Consider the following 24,569-nt stretch of genomic DNA (forward strand, 5'->3'; position numbering starts at 1 on the left):
TAAAAAAAATAATGTAGTCATGTCCATGCGTTGTATTTGTTTAATATTTGTAATATAAAATATATATAAAAAGATTCGAATACATTTAATATTCCCAGAGCGGCGTCAAATGTAATCTCTACCAACCTTGACCATGTTTGGAGGCGGAACCAAAGCACAGCAGCCAATCACTTAAAGGATTAACTTCACACGAACCAATCACTGAACTCACGTATTGGCCCTAGTTTAGTATGTCCCATGTGTTACCCATGTGAGCGACTCGTTGAATCAGAAGAAACTGTAAATTAATGAAGTATTTGTGTTTACCCTAATAAAAGCTTACTGTAATTGTGCAAATTAAGAAAAAGAGGAAGGAATCGTCATTAACTGAAGAAAAGGTTCATGAGGTTTGGTGTCACGCATTTCTTTTTATTATATTACTTAGAAAACTTGTATTACCAAAATACACCACTTTTGCTAATTGTTTTACAAAATATTTAAACCTTTACTTCTTTTATCTAGTAAATGCATACACAGAAAGTGTATTAACTTTATTGAAGAGTAATAACAACAACCGTAACATCTCATCAACAGATGGAAGAACCAGATAACATTATGAATGAAGAAGGAATGGAGAACAAGAGTGCAAAACAGTCTAAGGATCCCAAGCGAAAGGCACATGACACAGTCTCGGATGGTGGGGTCTTACGGCCTCTTAAACTGTCCAAAAAGGAGCTATTCAAAGCCCCCACAGTGGAAGAGCTCAACCAGCTGAAAGAAGCAGAAAATCTCTTCCACTGCAGCATATTGAAAATGCAGGTCAGAAATCACATGCATGGTTTACTGTCATTTTATGTTACCATAGCTGTCATTTTATAATTATGTTTTATTGTAATCTATGGTGTGAACTGTGAATTATGTATCAATGTATGAGAATATGTGCATGATAACAATATATTCAGCTTTATTTATCACTGATTCATATGGTTGATGTTCAGATGGAGGAACTGCTGAAAGAAGTGGCCCTTAGTGAGCACAGGAAGAAGCTGGTGGACTCTTTTGTGCATGAGGTTACAGATTCCCTGCAGTCTGTGCCTGAATCTGAAGTTGTGGAGGTCAGAAATTTGTAAAGCATTTACATTATTATCATCAGCAGCAGCGTAGCATCAGCACTTATTTTTACTGATCTCTATGGTAGCTGTCAACATCATTTTCTTATTAGCCTTTTATTTCTCTCTAGTTGGATGATCTTTCATGGTTGCCAGGCGTGGAAGTCCCATTCCTCCTCGTCTCGCTGGCATCAAAAGGCAAATTTCACATGGAGCCTCCTGCATCAATCGACGTGGTTGGAAGTTATCCACTGGGGACCTGTATCAAACCCAGAGTCATTGTGGACTTGGCTGTCACTATTCCAGCTGTAAGTTATAACCTCCAAAACAATGGTGCTATTTATGCAACATATTTCCCTCTCTGTCTGTCTATCCATCTATACATCAATCCATCTAGCATCTATCTAACCATAGTTCTAGCATCTGTCTGTACATACATGCATACATACATACATACATGTATGTACGTGTGTATGTGTATGCGTGAATATGTCTGTCTAAAGTATTGTACAATTAATTCAATCTGTTACAATATCTGTTACTATCTTCTCTTTGAAGTCTATTTTGCACCCGATGGATGCCATTAACCAGCGGTACCCACGAAAGCGAGCGCTGTATCTGGCTGGCCTGGCGCAGCACCTCTGCTTCTCAGAATCTGTGGGTTCACTGTGCTACTCTTGTCTCCATGGCAACCGGCTTCGCCCAGTCCTACTTCTCAAACCCCCAGGTACAATTGTATTAACACTAGCTTGTGACGTGTATTAGCTTCTTCAAAGTTTGCAATACACTTATTTGCAAATGCTTTCATGCCAAAGCAATTTACATGGACGTCCACGCACCATGTCTACTGTTATTATCTGCTCACATCATTTTTTGTGTGTGCTTGGAGTACACTAATAGAAGCGGCCCTGTGAAAAACACTTAGATTAATTGGTCTTGCTCAGGAGCATGCATTAATAAGGGTTTTCATCATTGCTTCAAACTAAAATGATCATGTTACCTTTGTGTTTGACCTTTAGGTAAAGACAGCAGTAAGGTCACGTTGCGGATTCATGCCATTCCTCCTCCGGACTTCCTTAAACCTAGCCGCTTTCATCCTCAGAAGAACAATATCAAGACTGAGTGGTTTACAGGTGTTGCCAATAAGCAGCAAGGTACTGAGGAACTTTCTGAGATCAGCCATTTCATGACTAAGGCAGCACACATGCGTACTGACATGACATTTTCTGTCATTTTCATCATGCAGAGAGCAGTGGGCCCGCTACTCCTCATTATAACAGCACAGTTCTTGGAGATCATCTCCCACTGTCACATCTTCAGTTCCTGTCAGCCATCAGCTCACAGTGTCCTGCTTTTGGAGATGGTGTCGCCCTCCTCAAAGTGTGGATGAGACAGAGAGAACTGGACCAGGTAAGACCACAGTATTTCTGTGTGTGCATGTTATTTATTACCCACATTGAAATAACTGTAGTGACGTAAATAGAATAGGCGAGAACCTGTTAGAGTCATTTATTTTGTAGTATGACCTTTTATAAAAAAAAAAAAAAAATATATATATATATATATATATATATATATATATATATATATATATAATTTATGTTCATAATAGAAGTACATGTTAATTATACTTCACTGTTTATACATGTTTATTCATCATGCACTTTCTTTCTTATTCCATCTCTTGCATAATTGCATCTATATATAGCATACTTGTACATACATATTTTGTCCAGTGTATGCGTTTTATCCCCCCACTAGTTAAACAAGACTAACTAAGATATTTTTTTAAGATACAATGTCTTTTTTTGTGCAGTCAGTTAAAAGGAATATACGGATCACACGTTCTGTTTAATAAATTCTGTTTCTGTCACTTCTTTAGGGTGCAGGTTGTTTTTGCGGCTTCCATGCATCAATGTTAATGGCTTATCTTCTGTCCACACACAAAGTGGGCAAAACCATGAATGCTTACCAGCTGTTCAGGAATGCACTGCACTTCTTGGGTAAGAAAGGTCATAGTATAACTGCTTTTTATAACTTGTTATTATGGTAGTTATGGGAGTGTATTAATCAGTTTAATCATCTGCTTTATCTTTTCACATTTTCAGCCTCCACAGATCTGACAGCGAGCGGTATCACTTTGGCTAGAAACCCAGACTCAAAAGCGGTGAGCAGAAGTGACTTATGCATATACTGTTTTTTTTTACCTGTTTTGTCTTGGTTGCATCACCATGCCTTTCTCTGTTCTCCTGCTTCAGCCCTCACTGCAGGACTTCCAGGCAGCATTCTCCGTGGTCTTTGTGGACCCCTCTGGGCATCTCAATCTGCTTGCAGACATGACAGCTTTTACCTACAAACAGGTGAGCTCTGATGTAGGATCAATTTAGCTCAGTGATATATAGCTCTTACTATATAGCTTCTAGAATTAGCATTTAAAGTAAATTTAACATGTTATTTACTTGTAATTATAAATTTAAATTATTGAAAGACCCCTTGACCTGTACATAAACTGTAACCAGTAGTCCTGTATTGTTGTCAAATATTTACTTGTCTGCCAAAATAATGTAATGCCTTTAAAATATATTGGGGCAGTGTTATTATCGTTAACTAAAAAAAAAATATATATATAAAAATAAAAATAAATAAAATAAAAATTATGTTAATTGAAATAAAACTAAAAATAAACAAAATTACTAAAATGAATTACTAAAACAAAAATTTAATTGAAATGAAATGAATAAATACTCTAGAAGTATAATAATACTAAAAAAAATAACACTGATTTGGTGGCTTTCTCATATATTTAATTGATTTCATACATTTATTGGAATTGAAAGTTCAATCGCTCAGACAAGCAGCCATAATCCAAATGTTTCTAATTTGCCTGTCAGATCCAGCATGAGGCATCACTCTCGCTGAAGTTCTGGGATGATCCGACAGTAGACAGCTTCCAGGCTCTGCTCATGACGTCCAAAGCCATGATCAGAACATATGACAATGTCTTTCAGTAAGTGTCCTTAAACACAAACCTGCTATTCATGTGTTATTGTATTCATGTTTTTCTGAAAACTCTTTCTCGCTCTCCTTCTCAGACTGAGTGAGCTGGTGAATTTGCAGGCCTCTTGTAAGAAGCTTTCACTCCTCAATGAGCTCATGGACCACAGCGGGAACTATGTCCTCAGTGCACTTCCTTTAATTTTGTCCCTCTTGCAGCGAGGGCTTGGAGACAGGATCAACCTTCTGGCACACTCACTCCCTCAAGACCCTGAGGTAGATTAATTACCATTAACATTGGTCAAAACATGCGTCTGCATGCATCTTTTAATGATCAGATTGGCTATTTTACCAATCAAAAATATTTTACAAATCATTCCTAAACGGTCTGTATACGTTGTTTTAATGCGTGTAAATGATTTTTGCAGTGGCCGGTGGACAGTGCACCTCCTAAGCATAAGGACCAGCCGCCTTTGAACATTGGTTTGATGCTGAACCTTGAGCAAGCTCTCTCTGTTCTGGAGAGAGGACCACCAGCAGATAACCCCAAGGTAAACTAGCCCACATTTCCAGTGATGTCTGTGTATGTGTCTTATGGTTCTGTAGCAGTGTCCAAACACCCTCTCTGTTGTTGGTGTTTCAAGGCAGAAGAGTTTAGGCAGCTGTGGGGCTCTCGCTCAGAGTTGCGGCGCTTCCAGGACGGATCCATCACTGAGGCAGTGCTGTGGTCAGGGAACTCCACCTGTCAGAGAAGATTCATTCTGCTGGAGATCATCACTCACCTACTACAGCTGTATGTCTCTATTCTAGCCTTTATAGTACCCAACTTAAATACACTCTAAAAGTGTTAAGCTGCATTCACACTACCAGCGACAGTGACTGGCGGTCAGGAAGCTAGTGGGCATTCTCAATACTGGTTGCCTAATAACGTTTTTGAATGATATTCACAGATGTTACTCATAACTCATAACCTGTTGTCCACATAGCAGTTGTTATGTAGACAACGAATCAGTTTTCTTGCCACTACAAACAAACATTTTAGAAGGAAAAGACTAAAGTGCTCTTTGTCATCACGGCTATTTATTTGCAGCGAAACCGCAAGCACAGATCTATCTGGGTTCACAAAACCATTCAGGCTTTGAGTCAGCATGGCGAGTACCGTCGTATGAACACAGAGATATATCATGCTAAAGTAACAACTTATCCATCAGGCTTTTGACACTCCAGTGACGAATCATTGGTAGCATAATATTTAGCATGAATCTTTTTGTGTTTTTATAAGCTTTTCCTTGACACGTTTTTGCGTAAATGAGATTCTCATGTTATTTGTAATTTTCTCTCATTTTAGTCATGCTGATATCCCTGAATCATGTGTGAGACTTGTTGGTGGACAGCTGGATGATGTCATCAAAGTTAGCAAAGAGGTACTTCATAAAAGTGAATGTGCTACTCATGTGAAAATTGGTAAACAGGTTGCTTCATCTGCACAAGCTCACGTTGATTTCTTTTTGTCACCCAGATGGGCACTACAGGAGAGGAGGAGAGTCTGAAGGTGGTTCAGTCTTATGATGATCTGAGCAGGAAGCTCTGGCAGTTGGAGGGCCTGCCACTGTCTATAACATCAGTGCAGGGTGCCCACCAGGCCTTGAGATACACACAGGTCAGACACCTCCTCGCTAGATTCAGTTGTGTTATGTACTCAATTAGATCTCTTAATTTTCTGTTTTTCATCATTTGTCCTCTTGCAGGTTTTCCCCCCAGTTCCTGTGAAGCTGCTCTATTCGTTTTTTGACACAAAGAAGAACCAGCTCGGATTAGTGCCACGGAAGGAAAAACCTTGCCCTTATTACATCACCCCTATCAAAGGTACTGTGTTGCAGACTGCATCAAGTTTTTCATAATTCTCATGTTGTTCCAAACCAGACTGGCCCTCATTCACTTTCTTTATATGAAATAGAGTGGCAAGCTAGGATATACTTTAGCGGTTCACCTTTCTTATTTCACGTAAGAAAGAAAGTCTGGAATGACATGAGAGTGAGAAAATGGTGACAGGTTTATTTTTTGTGATGACTTATCACTTTAAAATGCTTCTGCTAATTTTTATTTGGAAAGTTTGAGTTGGAGCAGTTTGCAAGATAAAATAAACACAATGACGCTGTAGAAGTAGACTAGTAAGTAGATGAGTTTTACTTTTTGGCATGATGACGTTTAATATCGTCAACCTCTTTAGTCCTATCTAGCCAGTTATTAGCTACCACCTTTTTCAAGACCCTTAAAAGCTTTAAAAAAATCATATTACTGATGCATTTTATTGTTGTAGAATAAAATGTGAGACTATATTGAGCTTGTGATCACCACAGATCTTATTTCTGGCCCATTGACTTTGAGACTATGGAACTGGAAGTTAAATAACTTGTTTTCCATGTTTTAGGACTCATTCCTGCAGCACTCTATTTTGGTATATGAATATGCATGCTGTTATCTTTCATCCCCTTTTGTCATTTGTTTCTCTAGTCATTGTTCATATGGAGGGAAGTGGAAAATGGCCCAGTGAGCACCTGGCAATACGCCACATCAAGGCAGCCTTTCACATCAGCTTGGGAGAACTGCTTTACAAGCACCACAATTACAAATGTCATGCAACACCCGCCTACCTGGATGTGTATAAGGTCATTTGTGCACGTTGCTGTTGTTTTTCACATTTATGATAGTAATAATATTTTGTCCCGATGGAGTTATGATCATTTCATCACACTTTATGTATGTATCCGTTCAGGATGGGCTAGCCTTCCGAATCCAGGTGGCGTATCACAGAGAACCGCAGATCCTGAGGGAAAGCCTGACCCCTGAGGGAATGCTGATCTGCAGGGAAAACGCTGAGGCCCAGGCGCTGGAGCTGGAGACCCAGCACAAACCTTTCCTAACCAGCACCTTGCATGGGTACAACACGCATACATGAACATAATGCATGATACACTTGTTTGATTCAACCTTTTGACAACTGGCTTGTTTAGATAAATGGATAACTTGACATGTTACATGTTAGGCTCCAGCAGCAGCTTGGGTGTTTTGGTGTCGTGTGCCGCCTGGCTAAGCGCTGGCTGGCATCTCAGTTCCTTTTGGAATATATCCGAGAGGAAGCAGCGGACCTGTTGGTGGCTTCACTTTTCCTACATCCTGCACCCTTCACTCCACCAAGGTAATATGGCCCTCTGGCTCATTTATTTATTAATTATTTTATTGTATACATGTACAGTGACACCACAAACTTTTTCCAGCTCTCCTCAGGTGGGGTTCCTTCGCTTTCTTCATTTGCTTTCCACTTTTGACTGGAAAAACAATCCCCTGATAGTCAACCTCAATGGGAAACTCACAGGTAAGCTTAATCTTGGGTATTTCTCCATTGGTTTATTTTAGGGATTGCACGACTACTAATTTTTAAAAATATTTGCCAACTAGTCATAGGGCTGGGACAATATATCGATGCATTGTGAATCGAGAAAAGATTCTGGATTGATTCTGGATCCTATTTTTTCCGAATGCATCGCGATTCTCTCTCAAATGGATTCTGAGTTTATTTTTTAACAGCAGATGGCACTGCATGCTCTAGAAATAGTCGTAATCTGCTTGCTTCCAATGCCTGACACACACCTTTTGAATCTTCTAAAATAATCATTCATAAAGTTTGAAAAGGTTGAACCGAATTACAGGGATGTTTGCTGTGGGCTGTTTACATTACTCTCGCGTCATAAAAGCATTCTGAGGTGCAAGTACAATCTCAGAATCAGCCGAACATACGAGCACTCTTTAGTGCTCTTCTTCGTAAGCATTTGAGCGTGCGATTAAATTTTAGCCTAGAGCACCATTTGCTGTTAAAATAAAAACTAAGCTCAGAATCGATTTGCAATGCATTCGGAAAAAATTGGATCCACGAATCGATTTTTGATGATTATGGCTTACAGCTGTGAAAACCTTTTCACAATATTCTAATTTTGAATTTAGGGTTTTCATAAGCTGTAAGCCATAATCATCGAAATTATAACAAATAAATGCTTGAAATATCTCACTTTGCATGTAATGAGTCTATATAATATATTAGTTTCACCTTTTAAGTTGAGTTACTGAAATAAATGAAGTTTTGCACAATATTCAAATTTTTCGAGTTTCACCTGTTATAATCAACTACAAATGACAAAGGAAAATCACTCACTCTCTTGACTAAATAAGTTAAGTAGTTTTATAAAGGATTTTAGAAATTTTTGCATTTCCATTTTCGTTCTGTTGTATTTATTTTTCCGTTTGTCTTGTCTTGTGTAATTATTTTTTTCTTATATTAGTTAACCTAGTATTCGGTTTTTTTTCTGAAGTATCGATAATTGTGAAATTTCACTGATATTAAAAATGACTCGTATTGTGAAATAAGACTTGAATCCTATCGCCCACAAATAATTGTTAAATAATCGTGATTTCAATATTGACCAAACATACAAATTATGATTTTTGTGATTATGATTTTTGCCACAATCAATCATCCCTAGAAAATTCTAAAAGACAGGATGTATTCCATAGAAATCTTTTGTGACATAAATGTCTTTACTTTCACTTGCTGAATAAAAGTATTGATTTCTTCCACAAAAAAAATGACCCTAAACTTTTCAACGGTAGTGTAAAATGATTAACATTCATTTTTTTTACCTCTTTAATATAATTTATTACACAAATGTCTCGCAGCTACACCTGGACCAAGGATTTTTCCTAATGCTGTTGACATGTGTAGAACAAGCACAACCAAAGTCATTTGATCCACACATTGACCAGTAGCAGGACTGATTGTCTTTTCATGCGTTAAAACATTTGTAGATACTGAAATAAGTATTTTTATGTTTCAGCTGCTGACCACACAGATATAAAGAATGACTTTGTGGCCTCTAGAGAATCTCTTCCCACCATGTTCATAGCCACTCCCACTGACAAGAAAGTCTCTGTGTGGACTAAAAAGGCTCCTTCTGTGCAGGTTTGTAGATGCAATAGTGTTCTAAATGACTGTATTTTACCAATTATGCTATAGATTTGTTATATGTACAGTAAATATAACTGGTGCTGTCTTCTCCACACAGATGCTTCAGCGTGCTGTCATGCTTGCAGCAGAGAGTTTGCGTGTTTTAGAGACTCATCTTATTGACTCCAGTCAAAAGCAGGACATCCGGGTCAGTTCCTATATAATATATATATATATATATATATATATATAGCCTGTATTCTGCAAATGTATGTATCTTTTTGTCTTTAACCTCACTTTTTCCTTTCTTTGTTTCTAGGTGGCATTTCGACCTCCTCTGGAGGATTATGATGTTCTGATCCACCTCGTTCCACAGCAGATTCCTCTGTTAGCTAAAGCTGTGGATCCTCCTGCCATCACCTTCCAGAAAGGCAACTTTAGAGGCGAGCCATCCGGCTCAGGAGGAGCTCTGCCAGTCATAGACTATGATCCGGTCCGACTGTATCTCTCTGAACTCAGGGTTTGTGTAGTTTTTAATTCACTTTTACTGAATCTTTTCACATTATGCCCTGATAGACTTTTAAATACCCTTGGTGTGTCAGATTCATCTTATACCAGTTCTCTTGGGATTTTTAGGATGCATTTGGAGATCTGGCTCTGTTTTTTTATGACCCATTTGGTGGAACCGTGATTGCAGTGCTGTGGAAGCCAACTGCCTTCGAGCCGCAACCCTTCAAGGTTCCTCTATTCTTTTTTTTTAGCTTTTATTTACTATGACCCTGACTATGGTTGGCAGAATTTAAGTCAATTGGCTTACAATTAAGATTTTTGGTGCTTCCTTACTCTCCTGATTTTCTCTCCTGATTTGTTCTCAGACATCTTTAATGAATGCCCGCCGTGTGGAGGTGAGTGGAGATGTGGCAACCACCGTGCCAAACATAGAGGCCGTCCTGCAGGATTTCCGCATCATCGGGGAGGGTCTCGTCAAAAAATTGGAACTAAGGACGGAAAAATGGGCTGTCTAGGATTTGGCAGTAGTTTCATAAATGTTTATCCGGATATATTCTGTGTGTTTACTTGTAACATTTCATACGCTCTAATTGCTTCGATTAAATTCTCAGCATCTTCCTTTTAAAAACATTGTTCTTCTGTATTATTTTAATTAAATGATAAGATAATTTGTTCCTTTTATACAATGGGTGATCCAATTTCATATGTGAATGTGGCTCTGTAAAGAAATGGAAAACCATATTATGTAAAACTGAATGTAATAAAACATTTAATTTTACCTCAGAATCAAAAGGTGAAAAAAAATGTGTTGCATCATGAAAAGTAGGACCATAAAGACTAATTCTTCGTCATTTAGGATCTAGTTATTTTTACTGCGACATCATGGCTGTTTGACAAATACTTGTTGCTGTGCTGTGGCAAATTAAAGAACATGCTGTAGTATTTGTTCTCTTTGGTATATTTTCTCACTCAGTTGTTTTTGAAAGAAGTCTCGTGCTCAACAAGGCTGACTTTATTTTTCTTACAAAAAATTTAAAACGGAAATATTATGATGTACTATTACAATTTAAAATAAAATGTTTTTTTTTAATACATAAAATTATGTAATAATATGTATTATATTATAATACATTTATGATTTCCTTGATAAAAGCACTCGTGAATTTTGCCTACTGCAGTATTAAATTGTCCAGTAGGGGGCGGTTTGTGATTGTTTACGGAAAAGGAAAAGATGAAGCAAAATATTTTAAAACGAACTGGCATATTACAGATTACATAGGGAACATAACGAAACGGCCCTTAAAACCAGATTATGTTTTCGAGATACTGGCGTTTGTAGAAACATGTTCCGTTTGTTATTAGTGTTGATGATTGTTCATATGAACGCTCACTGCATGAATCAGAACTGGACATCACATGACAGACCAAACATAGTTATACTCATGTCAGATGCCTTCGTAAGTTATTGATTTTACACTCTATAATACATTAAATTACTTCTCAACTGTGCACATTTACTAACTTTTCAGAAATACTGTGTTTCAAAACCTCGAGTGCTGGATAACTAGACAGTTACGCATATTCTGCGTTTTAAAACAATCTGTGTTGTTTGACTTTTGTTTTCTGAAGGATGGCAGGTTAACTTTTCATCCAGGCAATAAAGTTGTTCAGATGCCTTACATCAACTACATGAGGGAAATGGGTGCTGTTTTTCTCAACTCGTATACTAATTCACCCATCTGTTGTCCTTCAAGGGCAGGTAGAGTATTACTCAGCCTCTGCATATTGTTAGTGCACCTCCATTACAGAAATAAGGTAAGTTAAACACCTTAATGTCCCTAAATGTACGTTTGTGTTGGCAGCTATGTGGAGTGGACAGTTTGTTCATTTGACTCAAGCCTGGAACAACTATAAATGTCTCGATCCTAATGCCACTACATGGATGGACCTCTTAGGAAAGAGTGGATATCACACTCATAGCATGGGGAAACTAGACTACACTTCAGGGGATCACTCTGTCAGGTGACTTTTGTGTAGCCCCAAAAATGTATTTGGACAGCTGCACACTAAACTATCCTTCAAATGTTTGGGGTTGGTCAGGTTTTACAATGTCTTTAAAATAAATCTAGTCAAGGTTGCATTTGTTTTAAATAAAAAATAAATTTATAACAGTAATATTGTGAAATAGTATTGTAATTTAAAAATAACTCTTTTCTATTTTTAAATTTAATTTATTCCTGTGATGGCAAATCTGAATTTTCAGCATCATTACTTCAGTCTCCAGTGTCACATGATCATTCAGAAATCATTCTAATATGTTGATTTTGATTTGTGGGAAGACTGGGAACCATGATATATTTTATCAGGATTCTTTGATGAATAGAAAGTTCAAAGAACAAAGTTTATTTAAACTAGAAATCATTTGTAGCATTTGTAGTCATTAGCCTTTGATCAATTTAATGCATCCTTGCTGAATTGTTTCTTTAAAAAAAAAAAACTCTTACTGACCCCAAACTTTTAAACTGTGATGTAAGACTGGAGTACTCAAATAGTACTTTAGATAGCTACACTTTTAGAAAAGTACTCTTTTCAAGCAAATTTTTTTTAGCATGATTACACAATATACTGTTCAAATTGAAGGCAAAATGTATTTTAACACTGTCTACTACACATGTTAGTATTCTGATTTCTGTAAACACCTCTCTGTTCAGTAATCGCGTGGAGGCGTGGACCAGAGACGTTCCATTCCTGCTGAGACAGGAGGGCCGTCCGGTCACAGATCTGGTGGGTGATATGTCCACAAAGAGGGTGATGACTAAAGACTGGAACATCACTGACGCTGCGGTCCAGTGGATCAGGCACACTGCTGAATCTCTCGCCCAGCCATTTGCACTGTACCTGGGGCTGAATCTTCCCCACCCGTACCGTACAGACTCCCTGGGACCCACAGCTGGGGGTTCAACCTTCCGCACCTCCCAGTATTGGCTAAACAAGGCAGGTTGCTTGACTTGCTTTGCTCGATGTAACGGAGAAATGGATAATGTGTAAATGTTCAGCAAGAATTTGACAAGAAGTGTGAACATCCAGCAGGCAAAAAGCTCGATGAGGGTGCTCAGCCACAAAATGGCATACCACAGATCCATAAATAGAAAAATTATTTATTGCATGTTCTCTCCAAATCTGTAAATGTTAGAATCTCAATCAAACTGGAAGTTTAAAACATTTAGACTGCACTTAATCATGGGATTTTAATTCAAAGAATCAGAAACAGAGCAAAGCTTGTCTCAGAATATTCATGCACTTTTACAACCGCAGAAACTGCACACATTCAGTTTCAGAGGGAAACAGTTCAATAGTGACAGACAAAAGTAGCATGCAATTTGGTACAATTTGTAGTCAAATTGTAGTAGTAGTCAAATTTGTAGTCCAGTGAATTTATGTTTTTGAAGACTTAAACTTAAAAGGATAGTTCACCCACAAATTAAAATTGTGAAAATTTTAAAACATATCGACCCAATATGAATTTCTGTCTCAGGGTTAAATACTGTATGAATAATGTGAACAGGATAACTCAGGATTATGCCATAGGCAAAAATTGCCCTGGTTTAACAATTTCAAGTGTAAAATCCCATGAGTGACACTTTTATATGTGTATAACATTTGGGTACACCTAAAAAAAAAAATTTTTAAAGTAAAACTATAAAAGTAGTTCTCTGTAATTGAAATAAATCTTAAATAATAAAATATAAATATTATATTAAAAACCTAAACTTAAACTTTTAACAAAAAATATTGAAATATATAATTATTAAAACTAAAAATTAAATAAAAATAAAGTCTAAATACAATTACTAAAATCAAAACATTAACATTTTCAAAATAAGAGCTAATTCAAAATATTAACAAACACTACAATAGCATATATAATAATAAAATATCACTATTACAAAAACAGTATTATGTTTGTACTGTATAGTTTGGTTCATTATAATTATCATTCTATCCACAGCATGGTACAGTAATAGCAGTGTCAGTTTCACAGGAAGTTGATCTTTTGTGACAGATTGTGTTTTCTCTCAAAGGTTTCTTACGATCAAGTGTCTGTTCCGAAGTGGTTGCGGTTTGAAGATATGCACCCTGTGGATTTCTACTCCACCCTCACCAAAAACTGCAGTGGCCACTTCACGGAAGAAGAGATCAGAAACATAAGAGCCTTTTACTATGCGATGTGTGCTGAAACAGACAGCATGTTGGGTGAGCAGCCTGATGCACCTTTAAGTGCTGTTTTGTCACTTGATTTGATGTACGTCATTCTGTGTTTGTAGGTGAGGTGATAGCTGCTCTCAGAGACTCTGGCTTACTGAACAGGACAGTCGTGCTCTTCACTTCGGATCATGGGGATCTGGCCATGGAACACAGGCAGTTCTATAAGATGTCCATGTTTGAGGGCAGCTCTCATGTCCCTCTGCTTATAATGGGCCCTGGAGTGAAGTCTGGCTTTGAAATCAGTCTACCTGTATCACTAGTGGACATTTATCCCACTGTGCTTGGTAAGGCTGGGAACGGGTAGCTAGCTCTTCTAGTTTTAATATACCGCTAATATGTTATTTTGTTATAGTTTGAGGTTCTTTGTGGCTGTTAAGTTACTTCAAATGGCTTGGTATTTTGGTGAATCTTAAGAAGAAGAAAAAGCTTTTTATACTTACTCCCAAAACAAAATACATTTAAGGCCTGGTTTCACAGACAGGGCTGAGACTAAGCCATGAATAGGCCTTAGTTCAATTAGAACAGTAGCGCCTTAGAAAAAAATGTTACTGGTATGTATATTATGACCATAACATTTATACATAACATATTATAACAATGCCACTAACATATTTTAAGATATGCCAGTGCAATCTGCTCAAACATGAAGTCTGTGACTAGGCTTAAGCCTTGTCTGTGAAACTGGGGGTAAATGTAGCTAATACAAAAAAACATGATGTATATAAACTAGAAAAAGTCACACAAAATATAATAATAATAATTCAGCAAGGACACATTCAATTACAATAAATACATTTATAATGTTATAAAACAATTATATTTAAAGGGGTGGTATAATGCCCTTTTCTCAAGATGTAAAATAATTATCTTATGTTCCCAGTGTGTGTATGTGAAGTTTTAGCTCAAAATACCCCACAGATATTTTTTTATGTCATGTTAAAATTGTCACTTTTTGAGGGTGAGCAAAAACACGCCGTTTTTGTGTGTCCCTTTAAATGCAAATGAGCTGCTGCTCCCGGCATAGAGGGCGGAGCTTCAAGAGCTCCTGTGTTTTAGCAGCTCCGATTACCTCACACACACACACACAGGCACTGAACATTTCAAAAACTTGTAGACTTTTATGTTTAAACCGGAAAGATGGAGAGACTCAAGAAGAAGTGACAACATGTAGAATGCAACAGGACATTTCTGAATGGTCAGTTGATTAATTTATGTAGCTTATGTGGAGTTATGCATTGATTAGCATATTCTGTAATATTAATCTATAAATCGTGTTCCCGGGGGGCGGGGTTTATGTAAATGTTAGAGTTTGTGTTGCCACTAACCCAGGAGGAAGCTTGTGTAGTCTCTACCAGACGTTTGTTGTAGTCCTCAAAAAGCGATTTCTGTAAAAGAAAATATCTCCTTTTGCTTTGAACTTCCAGAGTCGTAACTTTGCAGATGTTGTTTATGCTCAAACAGCAACATTACACACCAACTAAATTTAAAAATGTGAAATCATAATCAACCACCCCTTTAAAATAAATGCTTTTCTTTTGAACTTTCTATTCATCAAAGAATCCTGAAAAAGTATCATGGTTTCCACAAAAACAATATGAAGCAGCACAACTGTTTTTAACATTGATGATAACAAGAAATGTTTCTTGAGCAGCAAATCAGCATATTATAGAATGCTTTCTGAAGGATCGTGTGACACTGAAGACTGGAGTAATGATTCTGAAAATTCAGCTTTTGCCATCACAGGAATAAATTACATTTGAAAATATGTTCAAATAGAAAACAATTATTTTAAATTGTAATAATAAATTGTGTCTTTTTGATCAAATAAATGTAGCCTTGGTGAGAATAAGAGGATTCTTTCAAAAACATTCAAATAAAACATAACAAATTATAAATAAGAATGCAAAAATCCTTCATTTTCTGTAATTTCAGAATTTTTAATTTTGGGATGAATTATAACCTGTAAAAGTTTTCATCTGTTTCCATCCGCTGTGTGTGTGTTTATGTTAGATCTTGCTGGTGTCCCACAGCCAGGGGGTCTCAGTGGTCACTCGCTGATTCCTCTGGTTTCTGGGGTTAGAGTTCAGTCAGCGGAGCCTCATCCTGGCTTGGTGCTCAGTGAATATCATGGTTGCAATGCCAACGCCTCCACATACATGCTGAGGATCGGCGAGTGGAAGTACATCACATATGCAGATGGCTTGACCGTTCCCCCACAGCTTTTTAGTGAGTTTTTTTTCTCATGATAGTTCTGCTGAAGATAATCAGATATACGTTCTTTTGCCATAGTATTCTGCACAACAGGGATGTGATGTCTTGCATATCACAACTGTCCTAAGTTAATGATTTTAATGTTTTTTTCACAGACTTGTCCAAAGATGAATCAGAATTGAGAAATGTTGCATCACATTTTCCTGATGTATGTCAGGACTTGGACAAGCGGTTACGCACAATTTTGGACTACCCCAGTGTCTCCCAAACTGTTCACCGCTACAATAAGCAACAGTTTCTGGAATGGAAGAAAAGTCTAGGGGACAGTTACACCCAGGTCATAGCAAACCTGCGATGGCATATTGACTGGCAAAAAGATGCCAAGTCCTATGAGAGAGACATTGAAGAGTGGCTATTAGGGTTGGATTGACCATTCGGTTTATAACTGTCCATGCTCAGTGGCACGCACGGATGATTCATGGTTCTATTCGGGAAACAAAAGAATAATGTGGTCTGCATAAGGGTACGTTTACATCGATGTAGGCTATGCGTTTTTTGCATACAGACTACAACGTTGTCAAAACGATCCCCGTTATCACGGATCCGCGAAGACAACAAAAAATGCTGTATTTTTCATGCCAGGCCAGTAGTTGGCGATCTCACTTTGTAAAGAAATACTACGCTCCTATAGATGCGCATGACGTCACCATTTTCTCAAATGTGCAATTTTAAAAAAAAAATTGGTTTACACAGACACGATAACAGTGTATTTTTCAAAAACTTCCACTTTGAAACCCGTTTTCAAATGTTTGCGACTTCAGGCCCCAAAAAGGCCGTTGTTGTGTAAATGAACGGCCAAAACGCATTAAAAACTTTTTAGGTGTAAATATTTGCACTCTATTTTCCTCTTGAAATAACCTTTTAAAGATCTGATTTTATGAGCTTTAATGTCTTTTTAAAAAATTAATTATTTAAATAAAGGCTATACCCTACTATGGTCGTATAGTGATGGGATTTAAAAAAAAAAAATCTTTAAGTCACCATGAAAATTAAAATGGACAATTATTTTTATATGAAATTTTGCAGCATTTATTATAAATGATTTAATGTAATATTTATGCAAAATAACTTTATTTAAAATTAACCTCCCTCTTGCAGCAACATCTCATTTCTTATCTAATGACAAGGGTGGGACAACCTGTCACTTACATGAGATCACAGCAATAGTAAACCTCAACGAACCAATCAGTTCCTGATCGACAAAATCAAGTCCCACCCTACATTTTTTATTGTTTAAAAAGCCTTTGGTTGGTTTCACTGTCACATTAGGGAAGAAAATACTATTGCAACTTCTGTTTCATGCTGGCTTTAAGGACCAAGTCCTGTCTCAATTAATTTAAAAGCAACAGAAGTTGATGTAAAGTGCTGCACAATTCAGAAAAACAATTAAATTTGCTCTGTGCTCTATGAGATTTTGTTAGATCTTGCTGGTCTTCCACAGCCATCAAATGATGTTCATACCATTGTAGCCTATATAATATTCATAAACCATCGTATTTACATGGAACTCGGAGTTACCATGAAATTAACATGGTACCATGCTCAAAAACATAATAATTGGGTAATCTTTTTGTTTGTGTACGTGTTTAATGATTTTTGACAGACCCCTGGTCGCGAACAAAGCTCAAGGCTCGGACTATACTTCTGTGGTATAGTGAATTGTAGCCACTTAGTCTTCAAATGCTCCTCCTTGGGCAGATGAAAAAAGTTGTCTTTTGAGTTGCACTTCAGAACACAGCGTCTCGTCGCCATGATATTTTCCCTGCTGGCCTTGGAGCGCAATAAGTGGGCGTATCGGATTCAAATAACTTGACAAGTTGACGTCAACTAGTCAAAGAAAAAGCTTCGGTCTTCTAACGATTCATAAAAATGACTCAGAGTCGACTCTCACTTTTGAAAGACAATAACTTTATATACGGTGCACTTTCATATTTCAAACTTTGCAGGATGTTTTTGTTCACTTAGATCTATGTTACACACTACATGAAAGGTAAATTTCAAAATTCCATAATAGGTGCCCTTTAAACAAGTGGAAGAGATTAAACATGGTTTATGTAATACTTCGTACTACCGATAGGGGGTGATATTAAAAAGCCAAAACTTTAAAGCCCAGAAGACAAACGAAAACGTGTGTACAGGCGACAGAAGACAGAAAAATACAGTGTATTTTTGCTGGAGACGTGCAGCATTGATGGTTTTGGTCTATTGCAACACTGGTCACGCGATTCTCTTGGAGCAAGGATCAAGTGTGGCCGTGAAGACACAAACTCCAGCGATATATTGAACTCGTCGCTGCATGTCGTCATTAGTTTGATCAGATGTTTGAGACTGGAGTAGGATGGGCTTTCACACCTGGCACTTTTTACATCAGACCTTAAGCGATTTCAGAGCTATTGTTGATGTTTTTTTCCTGTTTAACTTATAACACAGTCTAGTTCAAATTAAAAGCTGGACGATCGCGGACTTTTTTCCTAATGTCGGACTGCAGTTCGTCGGGTTCAGATGAGGATTTGGACCCGGAGTCAGAGCTGGTGGACGAGCTCGGCGGCACGCTCAGCAAGGTAACCTAGATTACTGCAAAACATTACAGTTTTTACAAATTGTATTAGTGTTTAACAGTTATTAGACTTGGTGTTGTTGACGTTAAGGTTAGTGAGTTAACTTAACGTCACTTTCGCTTATGTCGCTGAAACGTTGCAGATTTTTGATCGTTTTTTTGTGATTGCGCATTTCTTCTATCCTAGTGCAATCAGTAACATAAACTATGTCCGATTCCGAAACGACACGTTCTTTTGAAAATAATCTTTTCAATGAAACCGGTGAACCGGTTTTGTGACAATCGTTCAAACGAACTGCACTGAATCGGTTCGAACGGTTTTTGAGCCAATAACTTATACGGAAATCATGTACAACTCCAACCTGTAGTGTATGGAGGACCAAATCTGCAGAAATTAAAAATAAATATATTAAAAGTAATAATAGGAAAATAAACAAAGGAATAATTGACTTGATAAAACACAATTCATTTTTATTACATTTAGAAGCGTTTATTGTAAATGCAATTTATATTGTAATTGACTTTTGCTAGGGTTTTATTTGGTGAATCAAGGAATGTTTTTAGAGCATGCAGTGACATACATTTTTCTTTTGTTTTTGAGTTAGTGTCAACAATACAGCAGTCAATATTACACAAACCGGCAATAATTAAATATGTTAAATTACACAAATATACTTTGTATAATCTCACTTTGTTAAGCAATGTCTTTGCTGCTGACCATCGAGGATCCAATTCAACCGTATGAATAAGCAAAAAGTACTTTAGATAAAACCCATATTTGTGTTGTTTTTTTGTATTATTGCTGAAGTAAGAGTTGAACTTTCTTCTCCTGTGTCCTATTCTTCTGTGATCCAGAATGGCAGCACAGCTGAAAGGTTTGTTTGAGCTGCACACTCTATTGTACAGGCTTGAATTTGCATTTACTTCAGCCTGAGGCTTATTCATTTCACTTTGAGTGTTAAAGAGTCTTTACATATGCCAAATAAATGCATAATAATAATAATTAAAAACAAACAAGCCAAGCCCAGTTGAATTAGCCTACTTTCCATAAAAAGTTACTGAGTCACACAATTAGTTACCATTTTAATAATTTTAAGCTATATTCAAAAGTAATTTTCCCAACACTGAAAGTCAACTCCTGAACTTTGAAGCCTTGAACCTTCATGGAGGTTTAATCTTTATGTTGCAAGTGTGGAGTCGTGGAGTCATGCGGTGATAACAATAAGCCATGTGATATCAAGTATGTTAAACTCTTTGTTTGTCTACAGTGGACTAACTACATTCATGGATGGCAGGATCGCTGGATTGCGCTGAAAGGCAATATTCTAAGTTACTACAGGTCAGCAGATGAGAAGGAATACGGCTGTAGAGGGTCCGTCTGTCTCAGCAAGGTTGTAATCACGGTAAGGCTGATCTGAAGATCATCCTGTTATGTTTACTGTACGATTATCAAAGGCTTATCTTGACTTCACACTGATATGAATTGCAAAGAGCTGATATGTGCTACAGTCTGAAAATGTTTGAGCAGTAATGCTTCCTGTTCGTCATGCAGCGTTCATCTTCCATCTGCTATTGACAGTGGGAAGCTGTCGAACTTGTTTTGTGGGTTTGGGTTTATCTTGAACAGCCTGATTGTTTCAGGGTGGACAAAGCAGAACATGAAGTTGAGTAAAAAGTACAAGGGTACTTCTCTGCTTGCTTTGGACAGACACATCCTAGTGTGATCCATACTAAACACTCTGCAAGACTATACCTGACTACTTGATGGAATTATCATTACCATGGGCCTTAAAAGACAATTCATATTTAAAAAAATTATTTATATGTTGACAAGGCCTGTCACAATCATGAATTGTGACATAGTTGATTGACGACAATTAGTTTTCACACAGTTAATTGTGAATAACAGTTTATTTCTGTTTTGTTCATGTCACTTACACTTTCCAGTGTAACCCTAATGCATTTTAAAATTGAAATCATATATAATATAATATAAAAATACAAAATTATATTACAATAGGCCCATATGATTTACTTTAATGCTGTGAAAATGAATACAATATAATATTACAATGTAATATAATATAATGCCGTCTGATTTAACAGACAAACCTACTTTACAACAGTGCTTTTTTTTTCATTCTTTGGCAAAATGTGATTGAAATTCATACTGCACAATTGTTGCAGTTATCTCAAATATAACTGCAATAATTTACTTTTCAACATTGCCACTGTTATTGAACTAAATTGAATCAACATTGAACTCACTGACTTGAGCTGAATAATGACACTATTGTCTTCTGTAGAGCTGCTTAATGGCTGACATTAAAGTCATTTCATAATTGATGAACTTTGTAACATTAACTTATTTTCCTGTTTATTGAAGCTGATTTGGATATGTGATTTGACTTATCAGAGGTTGTGTTCTATACAAAAGAGATGAATTTCAATAGTTTGTTGTCAGAAATATAATATTTTCTGCCCAAAGCAATTTATTTAATCTATTCCCATAAAAGTAAAGTAAACATGGAGTTAAAATGATCTAGCCTTTGTCCTAATCTTGTTTAAATAAATACAAAAATAGTTATTTTAATATTGGTGTACTTTATATTGCTGTATGTCTATGAACTGGATTGTTGTGTTGTGCAGGTCGTTCAAGTGCAGAAGTCTCGACAGTAAGACTACAAGGAAATGTCCAACAAAGCCACATTGTAATATGCATTTAGGTTGACGCACTATTGCCACATTGTTCTGGTATTGAGTGAATTGAAGTAGTCTTGAGGATTAGAACAGGGCAGAACCGCAGGAACGTCCTGTGACGGACGGTGCATATCGCATTGGGAAAAGGTTGATAGGAGCAGTTTTCACTTTGCCTGTTCCAATAAAAATGGGCATGTGTAAAAAAAGAAAACGCTGCTCTTAGATTCACAATTCTCATGGCTCAGATGGCTTTATGTTGTTTATTATGTTCTTTGGTCTGAAAAAGGGAACTTGTCTGAAGGGCCACTGTTCAAGATCATGAACTGTTTGGATGTAGATCAAGATATCAAAAGATTGTTGTAGAACCCAGTTTTGATTTTCTGGCCGCATGAATCTTTACAAACTGACTGTGAAATCCTGGAAGTCTTTGAAGCCGGTCTGGTCCCAGAGACCCCTCTGGAATGTCTGCGTTCTGTTGATTTCAGTGTGTTTTTTTGTAGAAGGAGAAAACAGAGATGATCTGATGTGAACAGATGTTCCTCAAGCACTGATTGAATTCGGCAGCCCTGCTCTGGCCTGTATCAGTGCGCTGTCTCTGATAAGAGCTGTTATACAAACCATGCACTAGTTAGATCTATTACCAACCATGCCCACTACCCCTGCAGAAAATGCTTACTACAACGTACAGTTAGGTCCATATGTATTTGGACACAGGCACAATTTTTCTTTTTTTCAGGTATTTACCAACACATATTCAAGCTATAGTTATTTAATGGATATGGGCTGAAAGTGCACACTCTCAGGTTTAATTTGAGGGTATTTACATCCAAATTGGAGGAAGGGTTTAGGAATTACAGCTCTTGGGAGAGCCACCCCCCCTTTTTCAAGGGACCAAAAGTAATTGGACAATTGAATCAAAAGTGATTTCATGGACAGGTGTGGGCTATTCCTTCGTTATTTATTCATTAATTAAACAGGTAAAAGGTCTGGAGTTGATTCTAAGTGTAGTATTTGCATTTGGAATATATTGCTGTGAACCTACATCATGCGTTCAAAGGAGCTCTCCATGCAAGTAAAACAGGCCATCATTAGGCTTCAAAAACAAAATAAATCCATCCGAGAGATAGCAGGAATATTAGGAGTGGCCAAATCAACAGTTTGGTACAATCTGAGAAAAAAAGAATCCACTGGTGAGCTCAGCAACATAAAAAGGCCTGGACGTCCACGGAAGACAACAGTGGTAGATGATCGCAGGATCCTCTCCATGGTAAAGAAAAACCCATTCACAACATCCAGCCAAGTGAAGGACACTCTCCAGGAGGTAGGCGTGTCATTGTCAAAGTCTACAATCAAGAGAAGACTTCACGAGAACAAATACAGAGGGTTCACCACAAGGTGCAAACCATTCGTAAGCATCAAGAATAGAAAGGCCAGATTAGACTTTGCCAAAAAGCATCTAAAAAAGCCTGACCAGTTCTGGAAAAGCATTCTTTGGACGGATGAAACTAAAATCAACATGTACCAAAATGACGGGAAGAAAAAAGTATGGAGAAAGCTTGGAACAGCTCATGATCCAAAGAATACAACATCTTCTGTTAAACATGGTGGAGGCAGTGTGATGGCATGGGCATGCATGGCTTCCAGTGGCACTGGATCACTGGTGTTTATTGATGATGTAACAGAAGACAGAAGCAGCCGGATGAATTCTGAAGTGTATAGGAATATACTGTCTGCCCAGATTAAGCCAAATGCAGCAAAGTTGGTTGGACGGCGCTTCACAGTACAGATGGACAATGATCCAAAACACACTGCAAAAGCAACCCAGGAGTTTTTTAAGGAAAAGAAGTGGAATATTCTGCAATGGCCGAGTCAATCAACTGATCTCAACCCGATCGAGCATGCATTTCACTTGCTGAAGGTAAAACTAAAGGCAGAAAGACCTACAAACAAACAACAGCTGAAGACAGCTGCAGTTAAGGCCTGGCAAAGCATCACAAAGCAGGAAACCCAGTCTTTGGTGATGTCCATGAGTTCCAGACTTCAGGCAGTCATTGCCTGCAAAGGATTCTCAACAAAATATTAAAAATGAACATTTTATTTATGATTATATTAATTTGTCCAATTACATTTGAGCCCCTGAAAATAGGGGTACTGTGTATAAAAATGGTTGCAGTTCTTAAAATGTTTACTTGATATTTTTGTTCAACCCCTTTAATTAAAGCTGAAAGTCTGCACTTCAAATTCATATTGATTGTTTCATTTTAATTTTATTCTGGTGGTATACAGAACCAAAAGTATGAAAATTGTGCCTGTGTCCAAATATATATGGACCTAACTGTATGTCCACTATAGAATGCAAGAAATTATAGTTAAAGTGCCCTTGTTATGATTTTTTTGGGGGATATTACCTTTCATGCAGTGTGTTATATAAACTCTTTGTGAATGTAAAAATGCAACGTTTCATAGGTCAAAGACAAGTGCACAATAAATGGGAGTTATTGTCTCCAAAGTTAAAATTCTAAACTGTCTGAAATGAGTTGACCACAAATCCAGTCTTACTTCCTGCACAAACCATATGTAGGTTTGTAACTAATTTGCATAATGACATTGAAGGCCTATGGTCTTCATTGGCTGCCCATGAACAATGTCTACTTTGTGTGTAGCTGAGACCTGAAAGAGTTTGGTTTGTGTTGTTGACATGTTGAGAAGACGCTGTTTTCTGCGCTACGAAAGCAAATCCACTTTGCATGCACTTCCAAAGGATGAGGACTCTAAAATGATTCTGTAAAACCAACGCCAAAGTTACGTTTGTAAAACTGAGTATACAAGTGCTGAGTAAGCCTCCAGAGCTAAAAACCAGATATGGAAATTGCATTTCGTTTCCGATACAGATAGGCTACATGCTGTAAGCGGTACACCAATCACAACAGACTAGGCCATCTGACCAATCAGAGCAGAGTAGGGAAAGGAGGGGTTTAGAGAAGCCGAATCCTTTTTTGAACCATTCAATTCAAACACTGTGAGAAAAAAGGTGATGCTGTACAAAATTTATAAATTAATGTATACTATGAGAAAATAGTTTTTTTATTTGTGTGTTTTTTTTTTACCTTGAATGCATGTAAACCTATTGTAACCTATCATAAAACAAAATGAGGAACCTTTTATAAAAATAGAATAATAGGGA

At 37.2% G+C, this 24,569-nt stretch overlaps 3 protein-coding genes across 4 annotated transcripts in view; all 3 read left to right on the forward strand.

Moving 5' to 3' along the window:
- Window positions 1-200: 200 nt before the first annotated feature.
- Window positions 201-10,645, forward strand: nol6 (nucleolar protein 6 (RNA-associated)). Its single transcript, XM_079607305.1, has 26 exons — window positions 201-386; window positions 574-798; window positions 978-1,094; window positions 1,220-1,396; window positions 1,647-1,815; window positions 2,108-2,242; window positions 2,335-2,498; window positions 2,971-3,091; window positions 3,197-3,255; window positions 3,347-3,448; window positions 3,980-4,095; window positions 4,181-4,358; window positions 4,511-4,633; window positions 4,727-4,875; window positions 5,431-5,506; window positions 5,602-5,742; window positions 5,831-5,948; window positions 6,597-6,751; window positions 6,859-7,022; window positions 7,129-7,281; window positions 7,361-7,458; window positions 8,972-9,096; window positions 9,200-9,289; window positions 9,401-9,601; window positions 9,718-9,819; window positions 9,957-10,645. The coding sequence occupies exons 2-26, from the start codon at window positions 574-576 to the stop codon at window positions 10,104-10,106; spliced, it is 3,408 nt and encodes a 1,135-aa protein (XP_079463431.1). The 5' UTR covers window positions 201-386; the 3' UTR covers window positions 10,107-10,645.
- A 122-nt stretch (window positions 10,646-10,767) lies between these two features.
- arsk (arylsulfatase family, member K) lies at window positions 10,768-16,560 on the forward strand. The gene is made up of 8 exons (XM_079607892.1): window positions 10,768-11,048; window positions 11,221-11,350; window positions 11,454-11,613; window positions 12,303-12,585; window positions 13,674-13,845; window positions 13,917-14,141; window positions 15,868-16,083; window positions 16,224-16,560. Exons 1-8 carry the CDS (start codon window positions 10,935-10,937, stop codon window positions 16,496-16,498), a joined length of 1,575 nt encoding a protein of 524 aa, XP_079464018.1. The 5' UTR covers window positions 10,768-10,934; the 3' UTR covers window positions 16,499-16,560.
- A 1,637-nt stretch (window positions 16,561-18,197) lies between these two features.
- Window positions 18,198-24,569, forward strand: part of cert1a (ceramide transporter 1a) — a 30,978-nt gene continuing 24,606 nt past the window's right edge. For both annotated transcript variants that reach the window (XM_079605809.1, XM_079605810.1), the window contains exons 1-2: window positions 18,198-18,689; window positions 19,954-20,088. In XM_079605809.1, coding sequence (XP_079461935.1) covers window positions 18,603-18,689; window positions 19,954-20,088 — 222 coding nt within the window. In that variant the 5' untranslated portion in view covers window positions 18,198-18,602. The remainder of the gene's footprint in view (window positions 18,690-19,953; window positions 20,089-24,569) is intronic.

The sequence above is a fragment of the Phoxinus phoxinus genome (genome assembly GCF_949152265.1).
Source record: "Phoxinus phoxinus genome assembly, chromosome: 3".
NCBI classification, from domain to species: Eukaryota; Metazoa; Chordata; class Actinopteri; order Cypriniformes; family Leuciscidae; genus Phoxinus; species Phoxinus phoxinus.